The sequence below is a fragment of the Dryobates pubescens genome, chromosome Z, assembly GCF_014839835.1.
Source record: "Dryobates pubescens isolate bDryPub1 chromosome Z, bDryPub1.pri, whole genome shotgun sequence".
Classification (NCBI taxonomy): Eukaryota; Metazoa; Chordata; class Aves; order Piciformes; family Picidae; genus Dryobates; species Dryobates pubescens.
In genome coordinates, this window is record NC_071657.1 from 133,812,443 (window position 1) to 133,832,950 (window position 20,508).

The window sequence follows — 20,508 nt, forward strand, 5'->3', positions numbered from 1 at the left end:
TGAAAACCAAGCTAATAGATGGAAGGGAAGGAGATGGGGCACTTCTTTACTGTAAGGGTCACAGAGCACTGGAACAGGTTGCCCAGAGAAGTTGTGGAATCTCCTTCCCTGGAGACTTTCAAGGCCGATCTGGGTGCATTCCTCTGTGACCTGAGCTGGATTGTATGGTCCTGCTCTGGCAGGAGGGTTGGACTCAGATCTCTTTGGGTCCCCTCCAACCCCTGACATCCTGTGATCCTGTGATCTTCTGGTGCTAATTTCACAAGGGCTGCTATACTGATGACTATTTGGCTTGGCTTTGCATCAGCTTAATTAAGCCTGCTCCTTAATACCTTGATCCCTGAGGTTGTTATTCCTTTTGAATTCCTAGCTTGAGATATTTGAAGGCAACTGTGAGACTGCATAGAGGAACCTTACACACACCACCCAAATGCATCTTCCTCATGCACTTATGTTGGAAGCAGCAGAGAATGGTCAAGTTCATCAGAATGTGCTCTGTCTCCTCTTTGATTTTCTTTAAGTTAGCTTCTCCTGCTTTCCTTTAATGTAGGTCCCATAGTAGAAGTGCAGGAAGAGAGCAATGAGGCTGAGAATGTAGAGGAAGACTGCAGTGTTGAAGCCATCAGGGAATGGACATTCTGTGAAGAGGTTGTAGGAGGAATGAGCAGCGATGGCTACAAACTGGCACTGCAAGGGGGGAAGAAAACAGAGAAGCAGCCAGATTAGGGGACCTACATGAGACATGCCTCAGCTGACTGCTGGGGTCGTTCATGAAGAGGATCACAACATCCTAGCAGTGTTCTCAACCCAGGCTATCACCTTCTTGCCTCTCCAGACATCTCTGAGAGCTTCTCTTTTAAGGCCAAGAGTGTTTTCTGAACATGAAGAGATGCCACATGTCCACCAAACACTGAGGCTTGCCCAGTGCTGCAGGGAGTGGGTTTGGAATCCAACCTCTGCTGCCTAGAAGCAGCCCTACTGCCCTTAATGCCACTTCTCTGTCACAGGACATCAACTGAGACCTCAGAATATGGGAATTAAAGGTGGGAGACTGCTCTTCCCCTCTGGCAATCAGATTGTTACACCCATAATGATTTTGGTTTGCATTTTAGCTTACAGAGAGGAACCACAGGTGCTACTTTTATTCATTTGAACATTCATCTTCCCCCCTGCCCCCATTAACCTGGTTAATCCTATCCTATCCTATCCTATCCTATCCTATCCTATCCTATCCTATCCTATCCTATCCTATCCTATCCTATCCTATCCTATCCTATCCTATTCCATTCTACCCTATTCTATTCTATTCTATTCTATTCTATTCTATTCTATTCTATTCTATTCTATTCCATTCTACCCTATCCTATCCTATCCTATCCTATCCTATCCTATCCTATCCTATCCTACTTCTATTCTATTCTATTCTATTCTATCCTATCCCATCCCATCCCATCCCATCCTATTCTCACTCTATTTTCACCTGTCTTAATACTCTGAAGCAATGAGTTCTACCTACCAAAAGTAAGGGAAATTAAAAACTGATTTATTCTGCTTTACTTTGCATCACAAATACCTTTTAATCTCATGCAATGCTTTCTTGTTCTGATTTCACCATTCAGGATAAATAAGAGCTCTGGACCAGCCTTCAGTGCACCACTATTTTACCTTCCTCTTCTCTGGCAACTGCATGCTTTTTTTTCCCCCTTTGCATAAGGTCTCATTGTGTCAAATTAACTTTTGCACATGCTTAACTCTTAGCATTGTCCTTGTCTGGAGCACTGATTTGATGCTGTGTGTGTGAAAAAAAACCCACAAGGCTGTCAGGATTTGTCAACCTTTAGAGATAAGGGAAGGAAAAACCTAAAGGATTCCAAAGGGGGCCTCCAAGAAGGCTGCCAGAGGGACCGCTTGCAAAGGCCTGCAGGGATAGGACAAGGAGCAATGGTTTGAAATGAGAGAAGAGCAGCTTTAGATTGGATGTTGGAAACAAGTTCTGTGCCATGAGGGTGGTGGAACACTGCAGCAGGTTGCCCCATCCTTGGAGATATTCAAGGTCAGGCTTCACAGGGCTCTGGGCAACCTGATCTAATGGAGAATGCCCCTGATGCCTGCAGGGGGTTGGGCTAGGATAGCCTTTCAAAGTGCCTTCCAACCCAAGCCATTCTGTGGTTCTATTTTTCTTCAACTTGCTTGTTTGCCTGCAGTTAGACATATTCTTCCTTCTTGAAGAAGTAGGAATGAAGGCTTCCCAATCCCCTGCTCTATTCAGCATCCAAAGTATCCCTGCACCTCTCAAAATCAGATTGTTTTCAGGGCTCCAGAGAGGGAAAAAAAGACTGTCACATAGAAAAGGGAGAAATATAATTGGTAGTTTTCCTCTTTTCTTCCAGCCATGAAGGTGAGGGCTTCTTAGTTTGTGTGGTTACTGAAGGCCTCTTTCTTGCTTTGAGCAAGTCCCATTCAGAGCACATCACCACAGCGGTGCACCAGGACACTAAAGACCAGGTGGTCTCCACAGGCAGCACAGAGAGCAACTTGGGTGGGTAAGGGGAAAGATACAGACAGCAGGAACCACCACAAATGAGAGATGAGTGCAGAGACAAACACATGGAAGTCATTACCAGCTGCATGATGGTTAGGTAACGTTTCCACCAGAGGTAACGGTGCATCTGTGGTCCCAGGCTGGCCAGGGCATAGTAGCCATACATGAAGATGTGTACAAAGGAGTTTAGCATCCCTATAAAGAAGGCTGAGGAGTAAAGAAGTCAGGATGAGTAAGACACACACAAACTATTCATGACTAACCCTTTGATGGTCTCATAGCTACTATGATGAGACTCAGTCTGTCTTCATAAGAGGGCTGGAGCTCCTCTCCTATGAGGACAGACTGAGAGAGTTGGGGCTGTTCAGTCTGGAGAAGAGGAGGCTCTGAGGAGACCTCACTGTGGCCTTCCAGTATCTAAAGCAGGCTACAAGAAAGCTGGGGAGGGACTTTTTAGGGTGTTGGTAGTGATAGGACTAGGGGGAATGGAACAAAACTAGAAGTGGGTAGATTCAGAATGGATGTGAGGAAGAAGTTCTTCCCCGTGAGGGTGGTGAGAGACTGGAATAGCCCAGGGAGGTGGTGGAAACCTCATCTCTGGGTGTTTTTAAGGCCAACCTGATGTAGTGTGAGATGTCCCTGCCCATGGCAGGGGGTTTGGAACTGGATGATCCTTGAGGTCTCTTCCAACCCTAACAATTCTCTGATTCTATGATGATTTCAGACCACATCATATCACTGCTATGCAGGAATCTTCCATCCAGATTCTGCCTGAGAAGCATGTCACACTCTCCCTCCTCCTTTCAGCATATGTCTATCCCATATATAGTGTTCAGAGACAGAGAAGAGCTTCCAAGGCAGAAGAAGGAATTCCTGCTCTTCTGACCTATGAGTTTCATAACATTCTAGTGTGAAAGCCATGTAGTGAAAGTGGTTTCCCAAAACAGACTCTTGTATAGAGCCTACCTATAGTGGCCTAATACTCAGGTGGTCCTCCTTTAGTGGAGCAAAAAGGAGTAACAGTCTGCATACAGACCAGAAAGGGAGTGGGGACTGGGCTAGACACAGAACAAGAAAGAGAAAACTGAAGGCTGGGCTGCAGCACCAGGCCCAGCTGAATGGCAGAGTGAGGGAGCAGTTGTTTTGGTGGAGACATATATGGACCTTGTGGAGGATGTTATTGTCTCTGTTTGGATACATTCTGGAGGAGGCAGTGAATCACAGAATCACAGAATGTTAGGGGTTGGAAGGGACCTCAAAAGATCCTCCAGTCCAACCCCCCTGCCAGAACAGGATCACCTAGAGCAGGTCACACAGGAGGGTCTCCAGGTAGGTTTTGAATGTCTGCAGAAAAGGAGACTCCACAACCTCTCTGGGCAGCCTGTTCCAGTGTTTTGTCACCATCTTTTCAAAACCCTCAAAAGCTTTTCCTTATGGTCACATATTATGTTCCTTATCTCTCAGTCCAAATAGCTCAAAGAGCTGATGGCAGATGGCATCAACTGAAACCCACACGGAAGAGGGCGAGCTTCCTACCTGCCCATCAGTCCGTCTGCACTCTTTAGGCTACCTCCACAGGAGAAGGAACAACTGAAACACAAGGGGTCCACAGAAGCATACCTTGTCCTCCAGGCACATATTTGACCCCTGACCACCAGTTGAAGAGCATAGTGCCGTGATGGTACACGTGCAGAAAGGTCACCTGCTCTTGTTTCTTGCGCAGAATAAAGAACACCTGAAAGAAGCCAGGCAAAGGAAAACCTTCAGTTGATGTCTTCAGGCAAAAAAGATTTTCCACCAAACAAAAAAAAATCTGAGCAGCACAGTTAGTGATGACTCTCAACCTCCCCAATCCATTTTCTCTGCTGCTGGTGGAATTGAATGATCCTGTATTCATAGACTCATGGAACCGAGCAGGTTGGGAAAGACCACAGAGATCATCAAGTCCAACCTACTGCCTAGTACCTAACACCTCAGGGCAACTAAACCATGGCACCAAGTGCCACATCCAGTCCTTTTATGAACACTTCCAGGGGGGGTGACTCCACCACCTCCCTGGGCAGCACATTCCAATGGCCAACAGCTCTTTCTGGGAAGAACTTTCTCCTCACCTCCAGCCTAAACCTCCCCTGGTGCAGCTTGAGACTGTGTCCTCTTGTTCTGGTGCTGGTCGCCTGGGAGAAGAGACCAACCCCCACTTGTCTACAATTTCCTTTTAGGTAGTTGTAGGGAGCAATAACGTCTCCTGTGAGCCTCTTCTTGGAGTAGGGAGAAACCAACAGGCAGAGAATTTCTTCCACAGAGCCCCAACCATTTTTACCTTTGGATTATTCAGGTCTCTGTGGTAGTTTCAGGCTATGCCTTTAAAAAATGTTCACAGCTCTTGAACAGAAAGTAGTAAAAATGTGAATAAATCACTGCTGGGTGGACAAAGGAAAACAATGCTCATTCTAAAGAATCCCATTCTTCAGGCTAGGATGCCAGCTTAACCCTGCTGACCAAGCAGAGAGGTGGCATTGCTCTGTCAGTTCAAGCCATCTATTTAGTTCATTTATAGTATAGAAGACCCAAAGAGCAGTTATAGATTGGTGGTGTTCTCAAGGAAACTTTCCATTTCACATGGGACACAAATATTTGACACACAACAGAGATAGTTTGCAGCAGGACACACACCTGTACATCTGCAGTTTCTTTGCTGCTCAGCTAACTGCTGTTACTCAGCCAGCCAGGCAATGCAGACCCTGGCTGACCCTGGCTGACAGTCTTAATCAGCTGGTAGTTAAGATTTTGGGGGACCAGCTGTCACCAGCCAAGGTTAAAGCATCTCCCCTAGCATGGTGATTAGAGGGGAATGCCCAGCCGCAGGAAGGGTGCTGGAGGGCTACAAAGATGATGAAGGGACTGGAGAACTGCCTTGTGAGGAAAGGATGAGAGCCCTGGGGCTGTTCAGTCTGGAGAGGAGAAGACTGAGAGGGATCTAATCAATGTCTATAAATATCTGAGGGCTGGGTGTCAGGAAGGAGAGGACAGCCTCTGCTCACTTCTGCCCTGGCATAGGACAAGGAACAGTGGATGCAAATTACAGCACAGGAAGTTCCACTTCAACATGTGGAGGAACTTCTTTGCTGTGAGGGTCTCAGAGCACTGGAACAGGCTGCCTAGAGAGGTTGTGGAGTCTCCTTTTCTGGAGGCTTGCAAGCCCTTTCTGGATGCATTCCTGCATGACCTGTGCTAGATTCTATGGTCCTGCTCTGGCAGAGGGGCTGGACTTGAAGATCTCCAGACATCCCTTCCAGCCCCTAACATCCTGTGAGCCTGTGATCTCTGATCCCCTGGAACAGAGGCAGGCAAACTGGCACAGCAGCAATTCTTCTGGAAAGGAGATGCTGAGGAAACCTAGCAGCATGATCTCCAGCGGCAGAGCTGGACTCTTGCACGCCACATGCACTTAAAGACACTGAAGCTGTGCCCACTGCTTTAACAGGCACATCCTTATGGCCACAAAAGGGAAGGGCAGAACACTTGAAAACAGCATTTACTGAAAGGCATCAGCCAGATCAATACAGGCTCAGCCGAGCACATCAGCTGTCGGCACCCCTGCCCTTTCTGACACGGCAGTGATTTCTTTGCAGCACCAGCCCCGCGGTGGAGCCGAGCTGAGCCCTCCTTACCGTGTCAAGCAGCTCGATGACTTTGGAGAAGAAGAACCACCAACACACTCTTGCCATCTGCTGGGCAGCACAAAGAAACGCTGTTAGACCCCAAAGCTCCGCTCCTGGCCTGAGATTTTCAGCTATACCCTATGTGCACACAGCCCACCCAAAGGGGAAAAACCGGGGTGGGGGGAGGCTCTTTTATGGCTGTGGTTTTGTTTGGTTGAGCTGGGAAGGGGAAAGGCATTAAGGGTTGCTTAGGTGCTTTGTTAGCTGAGCTGCTTGCTCTGACATGGCAAGGGTGAGCTGCTCAGAAAGTGTTTCTAGCCTGATGGCAGGCACCTGAAAAACTGCAAAGGTAACATCCATGCTAGCATCCCTTCAAAGCCTGCTTATATCTGGGGGCAAAGCAGAACAGCTCTGAATTCAAGCAAGGGGGAAAAAAATGAAGCCCAAACCCTCAGGCAGCAGTTTGGAAAGCTAAAGGTGGTGAGATGCAAACCTTGCTCTGATGGTCAGACAATGATCAGTTTTAGCCAAATCTCCCTGCTAAAAGAAATGTGGACTAAGATTGCAAAGCTGTGGCTATAAAAATCAGTTTTGTCATTGCTAGTGATCACCCAGAATATTTATATGGGCAGTGGAAACAGACACATCTGTTTCAGTACTTGCAATGCCAATAATAGACATCCATGTTAGAACAGAACAGAACAGAACAGAACAGAACAGAATTGAATTGAATTGAATTGAATTGAATTGAATTGAATTGAATTAACCAGGTTGGAAAAGACCTTTGAGACCATTGAGTCCAACCTATCATCCAACATCATCTAATCAACTAAACCATGGCACCAAGCACCCCATCCAGTCTCTTCCTAAACTCCTCCAGTGATGGTGACTCCACCACCTCCCTGGGCAGCACATTCCAATGGCCAATCTCTCTTTCTGAGAAGAATTTCTTCCTAACATCCAGCCTAAGCCTCCCCTGGCACAGCTTGAGACTGTGTCCTCTTGTTCTGGTGCTGGTTGCCTGGGAGAAGAGAACAACCCTCTCCTGGCTACAACCTCCCTTCAGGTAGCTGTAGACAGCAAGAAGGTCTCCCCTGAGCCTCCTCTTCTCCAGGCTAAGCAACCCCAGCTCCCTCAGCCTCTCCTCACAGGGCTGTGCTCCCAACCCCTCCCCAGCTTTGTTGCCCTTCTCTGGACACCTTCCAGCAACTCAACATCTTTCCTAAACTGAGGGGCCCAGAACTGGAGACAGGACTCAAGGTGTGGCCTAACCAGTGCTGAGTACAGGGCAGATTGACTTCCCTGCTCCTGCTGGCCACACTGTTCCTGATCCGGGCCAGGATGCCATTGGCCCTCTTGGCCACCTGGGCACACTGCTAGCTCATGTTCAGCCTACTATCAACCAGTACCCCCAGGTCCCTTTCTGCCTGGCTGCTCTCCAGCCACTCTGACCCCAGCCTGTAGCTCTGCATGGGGTTGTTGTGGCCAATGCGTAGAACCTGGCACTTGGATGTGTTCAATCTCATGCCCTTGGACTCTGCTCATCTGTCCAGCCTGTCAAGGTCCCTCTGCAGAGCTCTCCTACCCTCTAATTGATCACTCTACTGATCAGAGAGAACCTGGATGGCTGTGTTGACTGAGAAGATTAACCTAGAGAGAGCTAAAAGCAAAGCACAGCTACTGAAGCAGACAACTCAGAGGCACAGCTTTACAAGCAGCAAACTGGAGCAAAAGCCTTCTTAAGCATGCAAATTGTTTTTGTGAGCAGAAGAATCTGGATACCCATGGGAAGAGCAGGGCCTCATGCAAGCCTTTTATAGAACTGTACCCTCATTCCTAGTTCACTTTGGCTGTAGTCCACTGGCTGGCACAGGTAGCTGTAGTTGCCCAAGACTGAAGTCACTAGAAACTGAAACAAAAGAAAAGCTAAAGAGATCCATTTCTCTGACCAACAGCATCTGACCCCTCCCCCCACCCCCCAATAAAAGGTGTTTATATTAATGCTCAGGTAATAGGGACTGAATCTGGCGCTCACTGGCAGAAAAAAAAACATAGAATCATAGAATCAGTAAGATTGGAAAAGACCTCAGAGATCATCAAGTCCAATCTATTACCTAATACCTCCTGACATCTAAACCATGGCACCAAGTGCCACGTCCAATCCCCTCTTGAACACCTCCAGGGATGGTGACTCCACCACCTGCCTGGGCAGCGCATTCCAATGGCCAATAACTCTATGAAGAATTTCTTCCTAACATCCAGCCTAAACCTCCCCTGGTGCAGCTTGAGACTGTGTCCTCTTGTTCTGGTGCTGGTTGCCTGGGAGAAGAGACCAACCCCCTCCTGGCTACAACCTCCCTTCAGGTAGTTGTAGACAGCAAGAAGGTCTTCCCTGAGCCTCCTCTTCTCCAGGCTAAGCAACCCCAGCTCCCTCAGCCTCTCCTCATAGGACTGTGTTCCAAACCTCTCCCCAGCCTCACTGTCCTTCTCTGGACACGTTCAAGAGTCTCAATGTCCTTCTTAAATTTCTACAGCTGAACAAATAGTTCCAAAACAAAGACAAAGTACTTCACACCCTTGTTGGAATGTGAAATGAAAATTTGGTCTGGGCATATCTGTCATTCTTTCTGTAATCACTGGAGTGCTCAAAAACACTTCAGAAGGAAGTGAACAGTGACTTTTAAGCTTCAGCCTCTCTCTGAACATACACTGCTTTCCTCTGCAGAGGTCCTATCCTCTTCTGATTTCACAGAATCACAGAAATTTCAGAGTTGGAAGAGACCTCAAGAATCAGCCAGTTCCAATCCCCCTGCCATGGGCAGGGACACCTCACACTAGAGCAGGTTGCTCACAGCCACATCCAGCCTGGCCTTCAAAACTTCCAGAGATGAGGCTTCCACCACCTCCCTGGGCAACCTGTGCCAGTCTCTCACCACCCTCATGGGGAAGAACTTCTTCCTAATATCCAACCTGAATCTCCCCTTAGTTTTGCTTCAGTGTCCCTATTCCTATGCCTACCTGACACCCTGAAAGTCTCTCATCAGCTTTCTTGTATCCCCCTTCAGATATTGAAAGGCCACAATTAAGTCTCCTTGGAGCCTTCTCCAGACTGCACAACCCCATCTCCCTCAGACTGTCTACAGAGGAGAGGAGCTCCAGCCCTCTGCTCATCTTCATGGCCCTCCTCTGGACCTGCTCAGATTTTGCTGATTGAATTTGCCTGTTAGTGGGAAAGCCATAACCTGCACAAAGTGACAGGTCTAACAGAACAACCAAGCACAGACAAGCAATTCTCATAGCTGTATTTGCCCCCCCCAAAACTGCAGTTTGCTTCAAACATAACAAATTGTGCTGTAAAGGAAAAGAGCAAATTTGTCAACAGCAACATTTTTCTCAAACCTCTGTGGCCAAAGTTCCCTTGAAGAGTTTTTGGTGGTCTACATCAACTAGGGAAAGGCTTGCAGAGAGGCTGCAGAGGATGCTGCAGTGTACTTGGCACTCTTGGAGAGGACAGTGTAAGTCTGGGTAGAATTAGAATTAACCAGGTTGGAAGAGACCTGTGAGATCATCAAGTCCAACCTGTCACCCAACACCCCCTAAACAACTAAACCATGGCATCAAGTGCCTCATCTAATCTCTTCCTAAACACCTCCAGTGATGGTGACTCCATCACCTCCCTGGGCAGCACATTCCAATGGCCAGTCTCTCTTTCTGGGAAGAACTTCTTCCTAACATCCAGCCTAAACCTCCCCTGGTGCAGCTTGAGACTGTGTCCTCTTGTTCTGGTGCTGGTTGCCTGGGAGAAGAGACCAACCCCCTCCTCGCTACAACCTCACTTCAGGGAGTTGTAGAGAGCAAGAAGGTCTCCCCTGAGCCTCCTCTTCTCCAGGCTAAGCAACCCCAGCTCCCTCAGCCTCTCCTCACAGGGCTGTGCTCCAGACTCCTCCCCAGCTTCATTGCCCTTCTCTGGACACCTTCCAGCAACTCAACATCTTTCCTAAACTGAGGGACCCAGAACTGGAAACAGTACTCAAGGATACTAGGCCTGAGGAGGTTCCATGTCCTCCATCCACTCCCACAACTGGGGAGATCTCAACATTCAACCCCTTCTTCCAGGAACCTCTCAATGTTAATTTTATGAGGGAGAGGAAGATCAAGAAATGGGAGGAAATGTGGCATGCTTTGGAAATTACACTTTCACCAGGGCTATACTGCTCCTCCTGTGGAAAAATGTAGTCATAGAATCATGGAATCATAGAATCAATAAGGTTGGAAGAGACCTCAAAGATCATCAAGTCCAACCTGTCACCCAACACCTCATGACTACTAAACCATGGCACCAAGTGCCACATCCGTTCCCCTCTTGAACACCTCCAGGGATGGTGACTCCACCACCTCCCTGGGCAGCACATTCCAATGGCTAACAACTCTCTCTGGGAAGAACTTTCTCCTCACCTCAAGCCTAAAGTTCCCCTGGCACAGTTTGAGACTGCGTCCTCTAAATCATAGAATGGACTGTATTGGAAGGGACTTCTTAAGGTACTCTAGTCCAACCTTCTCTACAATTAGTAGGGACATCCTCAACTAGATCATAGGCTCACAGATCAGGTTGCTCAGAGCTCTGTTGAATATATCCAGAGCTCAAGTTGAATATATCCAGGGACAGGGCCTTAACTATCTCCCTGGGCAACCTATTGCAGTGTTCCACTACCCTCATGGTAAAGAACTTGTTCCTAACATGCAGTCTAAATCTACTCTTCTCTAGTTTGCAGCCATTGCCCTCACCCTGTCACTGCAGGCCTTTGTAAACAGTTATCTCCATCCTTCTTGTAACCCCCTTCAGGTACTGGAAGGTTGTTATTAGTTCCCCCTGGAACCTTCTCCTCTCCATGCTGCACAACCCCAGCTCCCTCAGCCTGTCCTTGAAGCAGAGGTGTTCCAAGCCCCTGATCATTTGTGTGGCCCTCCTCTGGACCCTCTCCATCAGCTCCATGTCCTTCCTGTACTGAGGACTCCAGACCTGCACACAGCACTCCAGCTGAGGTCTCACCAGAGCAGAGTGAAGTTCAAGTTGGCTTCTCCTCCTTTCATTTGAGCCCATCAGCAAAAGCCATTGAAATGCCTCTGGCTTTCAAACACATCCTGGATGCTTACCTAGGAGCCAGTCCTGTCTCCTCACCTCATAAAACATGTAGCTTGATAATGCCATCATGGTGAGATTGTAGGCGATCAGCAGGCCGCGCAGCTCCAGCGCTTTCCGCTGGCGCATGTAGAGGGGCCCCAGTTTCACAACAGAGAGGTAGGAGGCAAAGAGAAGTGTGACTGGAAGTGGAGAGTGCACCAGGGGCCATGGGGCTGTCCTTGGGTCTGAAATGCAAAACAAGCAGCCAGTGCTGGCACATCCCCTATGCTGCAGAATCATACAATCACAGAACACTGAATCACAGAGTCATAGAGTCACAGAACATGGAATCATAGCACATGGAATGGAATGGAATGGAATGGAATGGAATGGAATGGAATGGAATGGAATGGAATGGAATGGAATGGAATAGAATAGAAGAGAAGAGAAGAGAAGAGAAGAGAAGAGAAGAGAAGAGAAGAGAAGAGAAGAGAAGAGAAGAGAAGAGAAGAGAAGAGAAGAGAAGAGAAGAGAAGAGAAGAGAAGAGAAGAGAAGAGAAGAGAAGAGAAGAGAAGAGAAGAGAAGAGAAGAGAAGAGAAGAGGAGTGGAGTGGAGTGGAATGGAATGGAATAGAATAGAAGTGGAGTGGAGTGGAGTGGAGTGGAGTGGAGTGGAATGGAATGGAATGGAATGGAATGGAATGGAATGGAATGGAATGGAATGGAATGGAATAGAATGGAGTGGAGTGGAGTGGAGTGGAATGGAATGGAGTGGAGTGGAGTGGAGTGGAGTGGAGTGGAGTGGAGTGGAGTGGAGTGGAATGGAATAGAATAGAATAGACCAGACCAGGTTGGAAGAGACCTTTGAGATCATCAAGTCCAACCTATCACCCAACACCATCCATTCTCCTCCTCCTCATTCTTTACTGTGAACCAGCTGGCCTGCCCCTGAGATGTATTTTAAGACTTTTGGGAAGTTCATGACCATGGAAAAAGAAGACAGAAAATATGCTTAGTAGAAATCCTGTGGGCTCATGTAAGGATCTTGTTCCTTCTAGGTTTATTCTGCATGATCATGCCATTTATATGCAAATTCCCCCTTAAGACAGCACCTACCTCCACTCTCAAGGACCCAGCTGTAGAATTCCTGAGCTTTATGCCAAGTTGAAGCCATCACAAGATCTGGAAAGAAATGGAAGTTAGCACTCCCAGGAGCAGGCTAACCTCATTTATCCTAACCTTGACTGAGTCTCGACTAAGGAAGCTTCCTTAGACAAGGCCTCAGGACTGCAGATCGTGAAAAGAGGACAATTTGCCCTTTGTAGGAACTCAAATGTTGACCAGGATGAGAGTCAGCTATAAAAAACAAATAAAGGCAGGTAACTCCCTTGTAATGATCAGCTGTTTAACTTCTATTTTCAGAGCTTGATATTTTATTGAAGATTCACCTCTAAACATACTCTGAATAGCTGCATGCAAAATGCTAGAGCCAGGAAGGCTCTGTGTGCCACCTAGAATCAGAGAATCAACTAGGTTGGAAAAGACCTCAAGAGATCATCAAGTCCAACCTATTACCTAATAGCTAACAGCTCAGGGCAACAAACCATGGCTCCAAGTCCCACATCCAATCCTTTTTTGAGCACCTCCAGTGATGGTGACTACACCACCTCCCTGGGCAGCATATTCCAAAGGCCAATTACTCTCTCTGTGAAGAACTTTCCCCTCACCTTGAGCCAAAACTTCCCCTGGTGTAGCTTGAGACTGTGTCCTCTTTTTCTGGTGCTAGTTTAGCCATGAGGTCTGTGGTGACAGGTTGGACTTGATCTTTGAGGTCTCTTCCAACCTTGGTGATTCTGTGATTCTGTAGTTGCCTGGGAGAAGAGACCATCCCCCACCTGCCTACAAACTCCCTTCAGGTAGTTGTAGAGAGCAAGAAGGTCTCCCCTGAGCCTCCTCTTCTCCAGGCTAAGCAACCCCAGCTCCCTCAGCCTCTCCTCACAGGGCTGTGCTCAAGGCCTCTCCCCAGCCTTGTTGCCCTTCTCTGGACACATTCAAGTGTCTCGATGTCCTTCTTAAACTGAGGGGCCCAGAACTGGACACAGGACTCAAGGTGTGGCCTCACCAGTGCTGAGTCCAGGGGCACAATGACTTCCCTGCTCCTAATGGCCAAACTATTTCTGATGCAGGCCAGGATGCCATTGGCCTTCTTGGCTACCTGAGCACACTGCTGGCTCATGTTCACCTTAGGAGATCAATGCTGTGATACCTTTTCCGAAGGCACAACATTCACACGAGGGCACACACCAGGCAGCATAGCTGCATCCTGCCGCAGGCACTCTTGGAGATTCATGGTGCCAGCAGGCAGTCTGGGATTAAATCAGAACCCCAGAGGTGTTAACTTTAAGTTATGGGCATTTGGCTTTATACACTAAGTTTGTTTTGGTTTGTCTTGTGCATGCTCTGTAGCATATTAAAGTAGAATATTCCCAAATAGAATAGAATAGAACAGAATAAACCAGGTTGGAAGAGACCTTCAAGATCATCTCCCTTTCTTTTCTTCATCAGGAGCACCTTTGCAATGGCATTTGGAAAATCACCTAGGAAAGATTTTACTGCAGTTGCTTTCAGCAGCTGATGTTACCTGCCCTAGTTTAGGGTTTTTTTTTCTGTTAGCAAATACACAGCAGCAGCTTCCTCAGTTTTATCCCCTCCTGCTACTGAGAAAAGCACAGTTTATTCTGTGCTTTCTTCTCACAGGCTGCTGAACAGGAGTCCCCACACCTCCTCTGGCCCTGTCCCCTACTTCCTTGTGCTGCAGTAGAGCAGTTTGTGAGTTATGTGGCAGGGAAAACTGTAGCCTAGTGTAAGGCTGCTTCCAGTGGTGTAGAGGTGTTTTAAGGAGCCTTGTGAATATAAACAGTTCCTTAACAGCCAGATCACAGAGTTCTGCTGGAACTGCAGAGAGCATGCCTGGCACTGCTTATCAGCTGGACTTCTGGCTGTGCAAACCCGGGTAGAGCCTGACGTGCAACTGCCCGGCACGGCAGGCTGTCAGTGCCAGAAGCACACTTCCACGGATTTCTCCCCTGCAGTCAATCATTGCAGTCAAATCCCCCTTTTTAAGTTGTGTTTCTCTGACACATGCCACCAGACCCTCAGCACATGCAGCTCTCCTGTGCAGAGGTACACGCCCTTGTAATCTGGGCAGGATCTGCCAGCAGAGAGATTAGTGGGTGATTATCAACTGGCTCAGAGTCAATCTGGCAGGGATTTCACGTGGCTGCACCCCCTCGGGCAACCCAAACACATTCCACCTCGCTCCACTCCGCATCCTTTGCTTCCCCCGAGCCATCGGAGCAGTGATGGGCAAAGCCAGGAAGCAGGAACTGCCTTACCTCAGCACTGCGGCTGCCTTCACCTCTTCTCTCTTCCAGGGAGTTCCCGGCGTACAGCCGCTGCTCCTCTCGCTCTGGCTGCAGGCAGCAGGCAGCCAGGGAAGCTGCGAGAGCCGTTCAGCAGACCTTGTGCTCAGCTTCTCTTCTCCAGAAGTGAGGTGAGCACATCACCTGCCGGGTCCCAGGCAGATGTGGTGGATCTTCACGCCTCTTGAGCACGATTCCCTCTCCCGGTGGTACCCAGGAGAAAGCCCCCGCGGAGCCGCAGGCACTGTGGTGTTGTTTCCTCTGAACTTTCCCAGAGCAGAGGTTACATCACATACTCCTCCCCCTCCCTCTCTTGCCTCTCCCCACATGATTCATCAGATTAGGGGACTGGAAAGAGGAGGAAAACGGAGGTGGAAGAGGACCGGGAGTCCGCGAGAGTGAACCACTGACCTTTAGTGTCATGCTCGGGAGCCTGGCCGAGTGGGAACCAGGCCAGCATGTCTTCTGCAAGTTTCTGCAGGACATACCAGGACAGCTTTCCCAACAGTAAAAAAGATGAGGAAAGATGCCCGGAGAAGACCCTGGAAAACAGCCTGCTGGGAGCACTCCTTCAGCTCCTCGCAAGAGGCTGCCCACTAGCCTTTCGTGCACTCAAATTACATCCAACCCACAAAATGAAGGAGGAGAGAATGGCAGGAGCAGCCCTCCCCTCACTCAGGAAAGGCAAATTCAGATGGAGTCACCTCCTCATGACCAGCCTCTCTCCCTGCAAGTGTCACATTTACTATGTAAAGAGATGGGAAAAACTGATGAGGAGTTTGACAGCAACACTGAGCTTCCCACTCTGTCATCTTCAGCAAACACACCAAGCAAAAACACAGTGCCTGAGGTCAGTACAATAGGATAGGATAGGATAGGATAGGACAGGGTAGGATAGGGTAGAATAGAATAGAATAGAATAGAATAGAATAGAGTAGAGTAGAGTAGAGTAGAATAGAATAGAATAGAGTAGAATAGAATTAATCATATTGGAAAAGACCTCAGAGATCATCAAGTCCAACCTATCACCCAACACCAACTAATCAACTCAACCATGGCACCAAGCACCCCATCCAGTCTCTTCCTAAACACCTCCAGTGATGGTGACTCCACCACCTCCCTGGGCAGCACATTCCAATGGCCAGTCTCTATTTCTGGTAAGAACTTTCTCCTCACCTCAAGCTTAAACCTCCTCTGGCACAGCTTGAGACTGTGTCCTCTTGCTCTGGTGCTGGTTGCCTGGGAGAAGAGACCAACCCCCACCTGGCTACAGCCTCCCTTCAGGTAGTTGTAGAGAGCAAGAAGGTCTCCCCTGAGCCTCCTCTTCTCCAGGCTAAGCAACCCCAGCTCCCTCAGCCTCTCCTCACAGGGCTGTGCTCCAGACCCCTCCCCAGCTTTGTTGCCCTTCTCTGGACACCTTCCAGCAACTCAACATCTTTCCTAAACTGAGGGGCCCAGAACTGGACACAGGACTCAAGGTGTGGCCTAACCAGTGCTGAGCACAGGACAGAATGACTTCCCTGCTCCTGCTGGCCACACTGTTGCTGACACAGTAATTGCAGTGCACATGACTCAGTCACATGTGGGGGTTCCTGTGTGGAATCTGCACCCTGGCACCATCCCACCAATAAAAATAATTGTCTTCAGGTGAGGGGGTTCTGCTTGGTCACCTTGGGCATCTTATCCTTTTGCCTTCAACTCTAGGAGGGCTGGCATACAATCCATTTTTCTTACCTGTATTGCTTCTCACCTAGTTCTCCGGTGAAATTCCTGGTTTCCATTAGCATGGCTCTGCACACACAGCCTGCTCAATGCCGGCAGAACAGCCTTTCACCCAAGGTGACACAGTTACCTTTCTCCCTCCCTTTTTACTGCATCTTTCAGAGGTGGAATCTTTATTTGACTCCATACACTTATTTGAGCCTCCTGATCTTTGAAGTTTGCTGATGACACCAAGCTGTGTGGTGCAGCAGACAGCTGGAGGAAAGGGATGCATCCAGAGGGACCTTGACAGGCCGGAGAGGTGAGCCCAGGACAACCTGATGAAGTTCAACAAGACCAAAGGCAAGGTCCTGCATCTGGGTCAGGGCAATCCCAAGCACTGATACAGGCTGGGCAGGGACTGGCTTGAGAGCAGCCCTGAAGAAAAGGCCTTGGGGGTGCTGGTGGATGAGAAGCTCAACATCAGCCAGCAGTGTGCACTTGCAGCACAGAAAGCCAATCCCATCCTGGGGTGCATAAAGAGAAGCAGAGCCAGGAGGTTGAGGGAGGTGATTCTCCCCCTCTGCTCCACTCTGGTGAGACCCCACCTGGAGTACTGCCTCCAGTTGCTCTCTCTCTTTGCATCACTGGAATGTTTCAGCGCCTCAGGGCATTTCCCTCTCCCACCTCACTCCCACGCAGAACCACGAACAGCACTGAACTGAGAAATTAATTCTGGCCAGCTGTTCCTATCCCAGGGAAAGTACACAACAGTTGTGTTTGCCACTAAGCATCTACTGCTGTTGGAGAAGGGGGTGTGGAGTCTCCCTTTCTGGAGATATTCAAACCCTGCCGGGATGTTTTTCTGTGTGATCTGCCCTAGGCGATCCTGTCCTGGCAGGGGCATTGGACTGGAGGTCCCTTTGGAGGTCCCTTTGGAGGTCCCTTCCAACCCCTAACATTCTGTGATTCTGTGATTTACTTCATTTTTTTCCTGCTTGTACCCTACCTTCTCTTTATCCTCCACTATGCGCACCTAGCTGCTCAAACATGCCAGTCCTACTGGTCCCTAGCAGGAGCAGGGAGGTCATTGTGCCCCTGGACTCAGCACTGGTTAGGCCACACCTTGAGTCCTGTGTCCAGTTCTGGGCCCCTCAGTTTAGGAAAGATGTTGAGTTGCTGGAAGGTGTCCAGAGAAGGGCAACAAAGCTGGGGAGGGGTCTGGAGCACAGCCCTGTGAGGAGAGGCTGAGGGAGCTGGGGTTGCTTAGCCTGGAGAAGAGGAGGCTCAGGGGAGACCTTCTTGCTTTCTACAACTCCCTGAAGGGAGGTTGTAGCCAGGTGGGGATTGGTCTCTTCTCCCAGGCAACCAGCACCAGAACAAGAGGACAGAGTCTCAAGCTGTGCCAGGGGAGGTTTAGGCTGGAGGTGAGGAGAAAGTTCTTCACAGACAGAGTTGTTGCCCATTGGAATGTGCTGCCCAGGGAGGTGGTGGAGTCACCATCACTGGAGGTGTTCAGGAAGGGATTGGATGTGGCACTTGGTGCCATGGTTTAGTAGTCATGAGGTGTTGGGTGGCAGGTTGGACTTGATGATCTTTCCAACCTTATTGATTCTGTGATTCTATGACATGCAGGTTGCAAGCTCTGCAGCATCCAGAGACCACCAAATTACTTACAGCAGCAACAGCAACCGAGGATGCAAAATCCTCTTTCCTCCTTTAATGACCTGATAATCTGCTCCCAGTGATCTGGAAGCCAAGTAGAGCAGATATTTATAGGAGCCAGAAAATGAACAATTCAACTTTTCATCTCCTAATGGCAGATTGTGTAGCCAAAGGTAGTGCATAACGTTCTGTTCTCTGCCCTTCTGATGCAGTTACTGTTTGGAAACCAGCAGACACCTTCCTGAAATTGATTTCTATTTAGGATGGCAAAAAAACTCCCAAACCATTCAGTTTTGTTCTGGCCTGTCCTTTGTCTATGCACAGCTTATAAACCAGAAAGCTTTGCCTTCAGTTAATAGAACTCAGAACAAAAGGCATTGACTCTTCCTGATGCAACACACCTTCCTTCAAAGATAAAGAGTGGGAAGTTCCTTACCAGGGAGGACTTTGGCTGGGTTGAACAGGCTGCTCTCACAGCAGTGAAAACAGAATCACAGAATCACAGAATGTTAGGGGCTGGAAGGGACCTCGAAAAATCATCCAGTCAAACCTCCCCTGCCAGAGCAGGATCACCTAGAGCAGCTCACACAGGAACATATCCAGGCAGGGTTTGAATGCCTCCAGAGAAGGACACTCCACAAACCCTATTCCAATGTTCTGTCAGCCTCACAGTGAAATAATTTTCCCTCATGTTTCCATGGAACTTCCTATGCCTCAACTTCCACCACTGCCCCTTGTGCTGTCATTGGGCATCACCCAGCAGAGCCTGGCTCCATCCTCTTGGCACTCACCCTTTACATTCTTATAAATATGATTGAGGTCACCACTCAGCCTCCTCTTCTCCAACCTACAGAGCCCTCAGCTCCCTCAGTCTCTTCTTGTATGGAAGATGTTCCACTCCCTTCATCATTGTTGTCTCTCTGTGCTGGACTCTTTCAAGCAGATCCCTGAGGTCCTGCTTGAACTGAGGGGCACAGAACTGGGCACAAGATTCCAGATGCAGCCTTAGCAGGGCAGAGTAGGGAGGGAGGAGAACCTCTCTTGACCACAGCCCTTCAAATCCACCCCAGAATGGCATTGGCCTTCTTGGCCACAAGAGCACATTGCTGGCTCATGGTCAACCTTCCATCCACTAGGACCCCCAGGTCCTTTTCCCCTTCACTGCTCTCCAGCAGGTCAGTCCCCAACCTGTACTGACCCATGGGGTTGTTCTTCCCCAGGTGCAAGACTCTACCCTTGCCCTTGTTGAATTTCATTCCATTTCTCCCTGCCCAGCTCTCCAGCCTGTCTAGGTCCTGCTGAATGGCAGCACCACCTTCTGGTGTGTCAGCCAGCTTTGTGTCATCAGCAGACTTGCTGAGGGTGCCCTCTGTGCCCTCTTCCAGATTGTGGATGATCACTGAGGGAAAAATCCCAACAAATTATTCCCCCAGATTTAATGCAGGAAAAAAAAAGGATGCAGTTGTGGCTTCCATTCTGACAGATTCCTTTGGCTAGTGGTGAAGCAGGGAGGAGGTAGCAAGGCCATATGCAGACAAACAGCTGCAGAGCTGCCTGGTAAAGCTGAGTGACGTGAATCCTTTGTAACTCCCTGAGGTGTTCTGAAGATTAATTACTGTTTACATTTGCTTGGTGATCTACAGATAAAAGACAATATGTTCATGGGAAGCATCATTAATATATCACTGTTGGTACTGGCTAGTACAGTCCTCAGAAAGGTGACCACAAATTATCACAGAAACATTCAGGTTGGAAAAGACCCTGAGGACCACCAAGTCTAACCATTAACCCTACTCTACAAGGCTCACCACATCCAAACCACCTTTAAACACAGCCAGGCCTGGGGACTAAACCACCTCCCTGGGCAGCACATTCCAATGCCTGACCACTCCTGCCATGAAAAACTGTTCCTAATGTCCAGCCTAAACCTACACAGTGGCAGCTTGAGGCCATTCCCTCTTATTCCAACACTAATTACCTGGGAGAAGAGACCAGCACCAGCCTCTCCACAATGTCCTTTCAGGTAGCTGTAGAGAGCAATGAGGTCTCCCCTCAGCCTCCTCTTTTCCAAACTAACCATCCCCAGCTCCTTCAGTTGCTCTTCATCAGATTTTTTCTCCAAAATCACCTACCTCTGCCTCTTTTGGTTGTTAAATCTGAAAAATAGATGGCATACAGCTTGTTGCCTCCATGTCTAACACAAAAGGAAGCCTTTCAAATGACTTTCTGTCATGAGGAGATGTAGACAATTAAAACATGGCCTAATGCCTGTATGGCTAGCAATGCCCAAACTAACTGCTCTCTACAACTATCTGAAGGGTGGTTGTAGCCAGGTGGGGGTTGGTCTCTTCTCCCAGGCAACCAGCACCAGAACAAGAGGACACAGTCTCAAGC

At 48.7% G+C, this 20,508-nt stretch overlaps 1 protein-coding gene across 1 annotated transcript; it reads right to left on the reverse strand.

Moving 5' to 3' along the window:
* Positions 1-322: 322 nt before the first annotated feature.
* On the reverse strand, positions 323-12,545 carry LOC104306296 (elongation of very long chain fatty acids protein 4). The gene is made up of 7 exons (XM_009907256.2): positions 12,443-12,545; positions 11,384-11,571; positions 8,033-8,113; positions 6,214-6,270; positions 4,163-4,277; positions 2,622-2,749; positions 323-687 (listed from the first exon to the last, which is right to left on the reverse strand). The coding sequence occupies exons 1-7, from the start codon at positions 12,498-12,500 to the stop codon at positions 517-519; spliced, it is 798 nt and encodes a 265-aa protein (XP_009905558.2). The 5' UTR covers positions 12,501-12,545; the 3' UTR covers positions 323-516.
* Between the last annotated feature and the right edge of the window lie 7,963 nt (positions 12,546-20,508).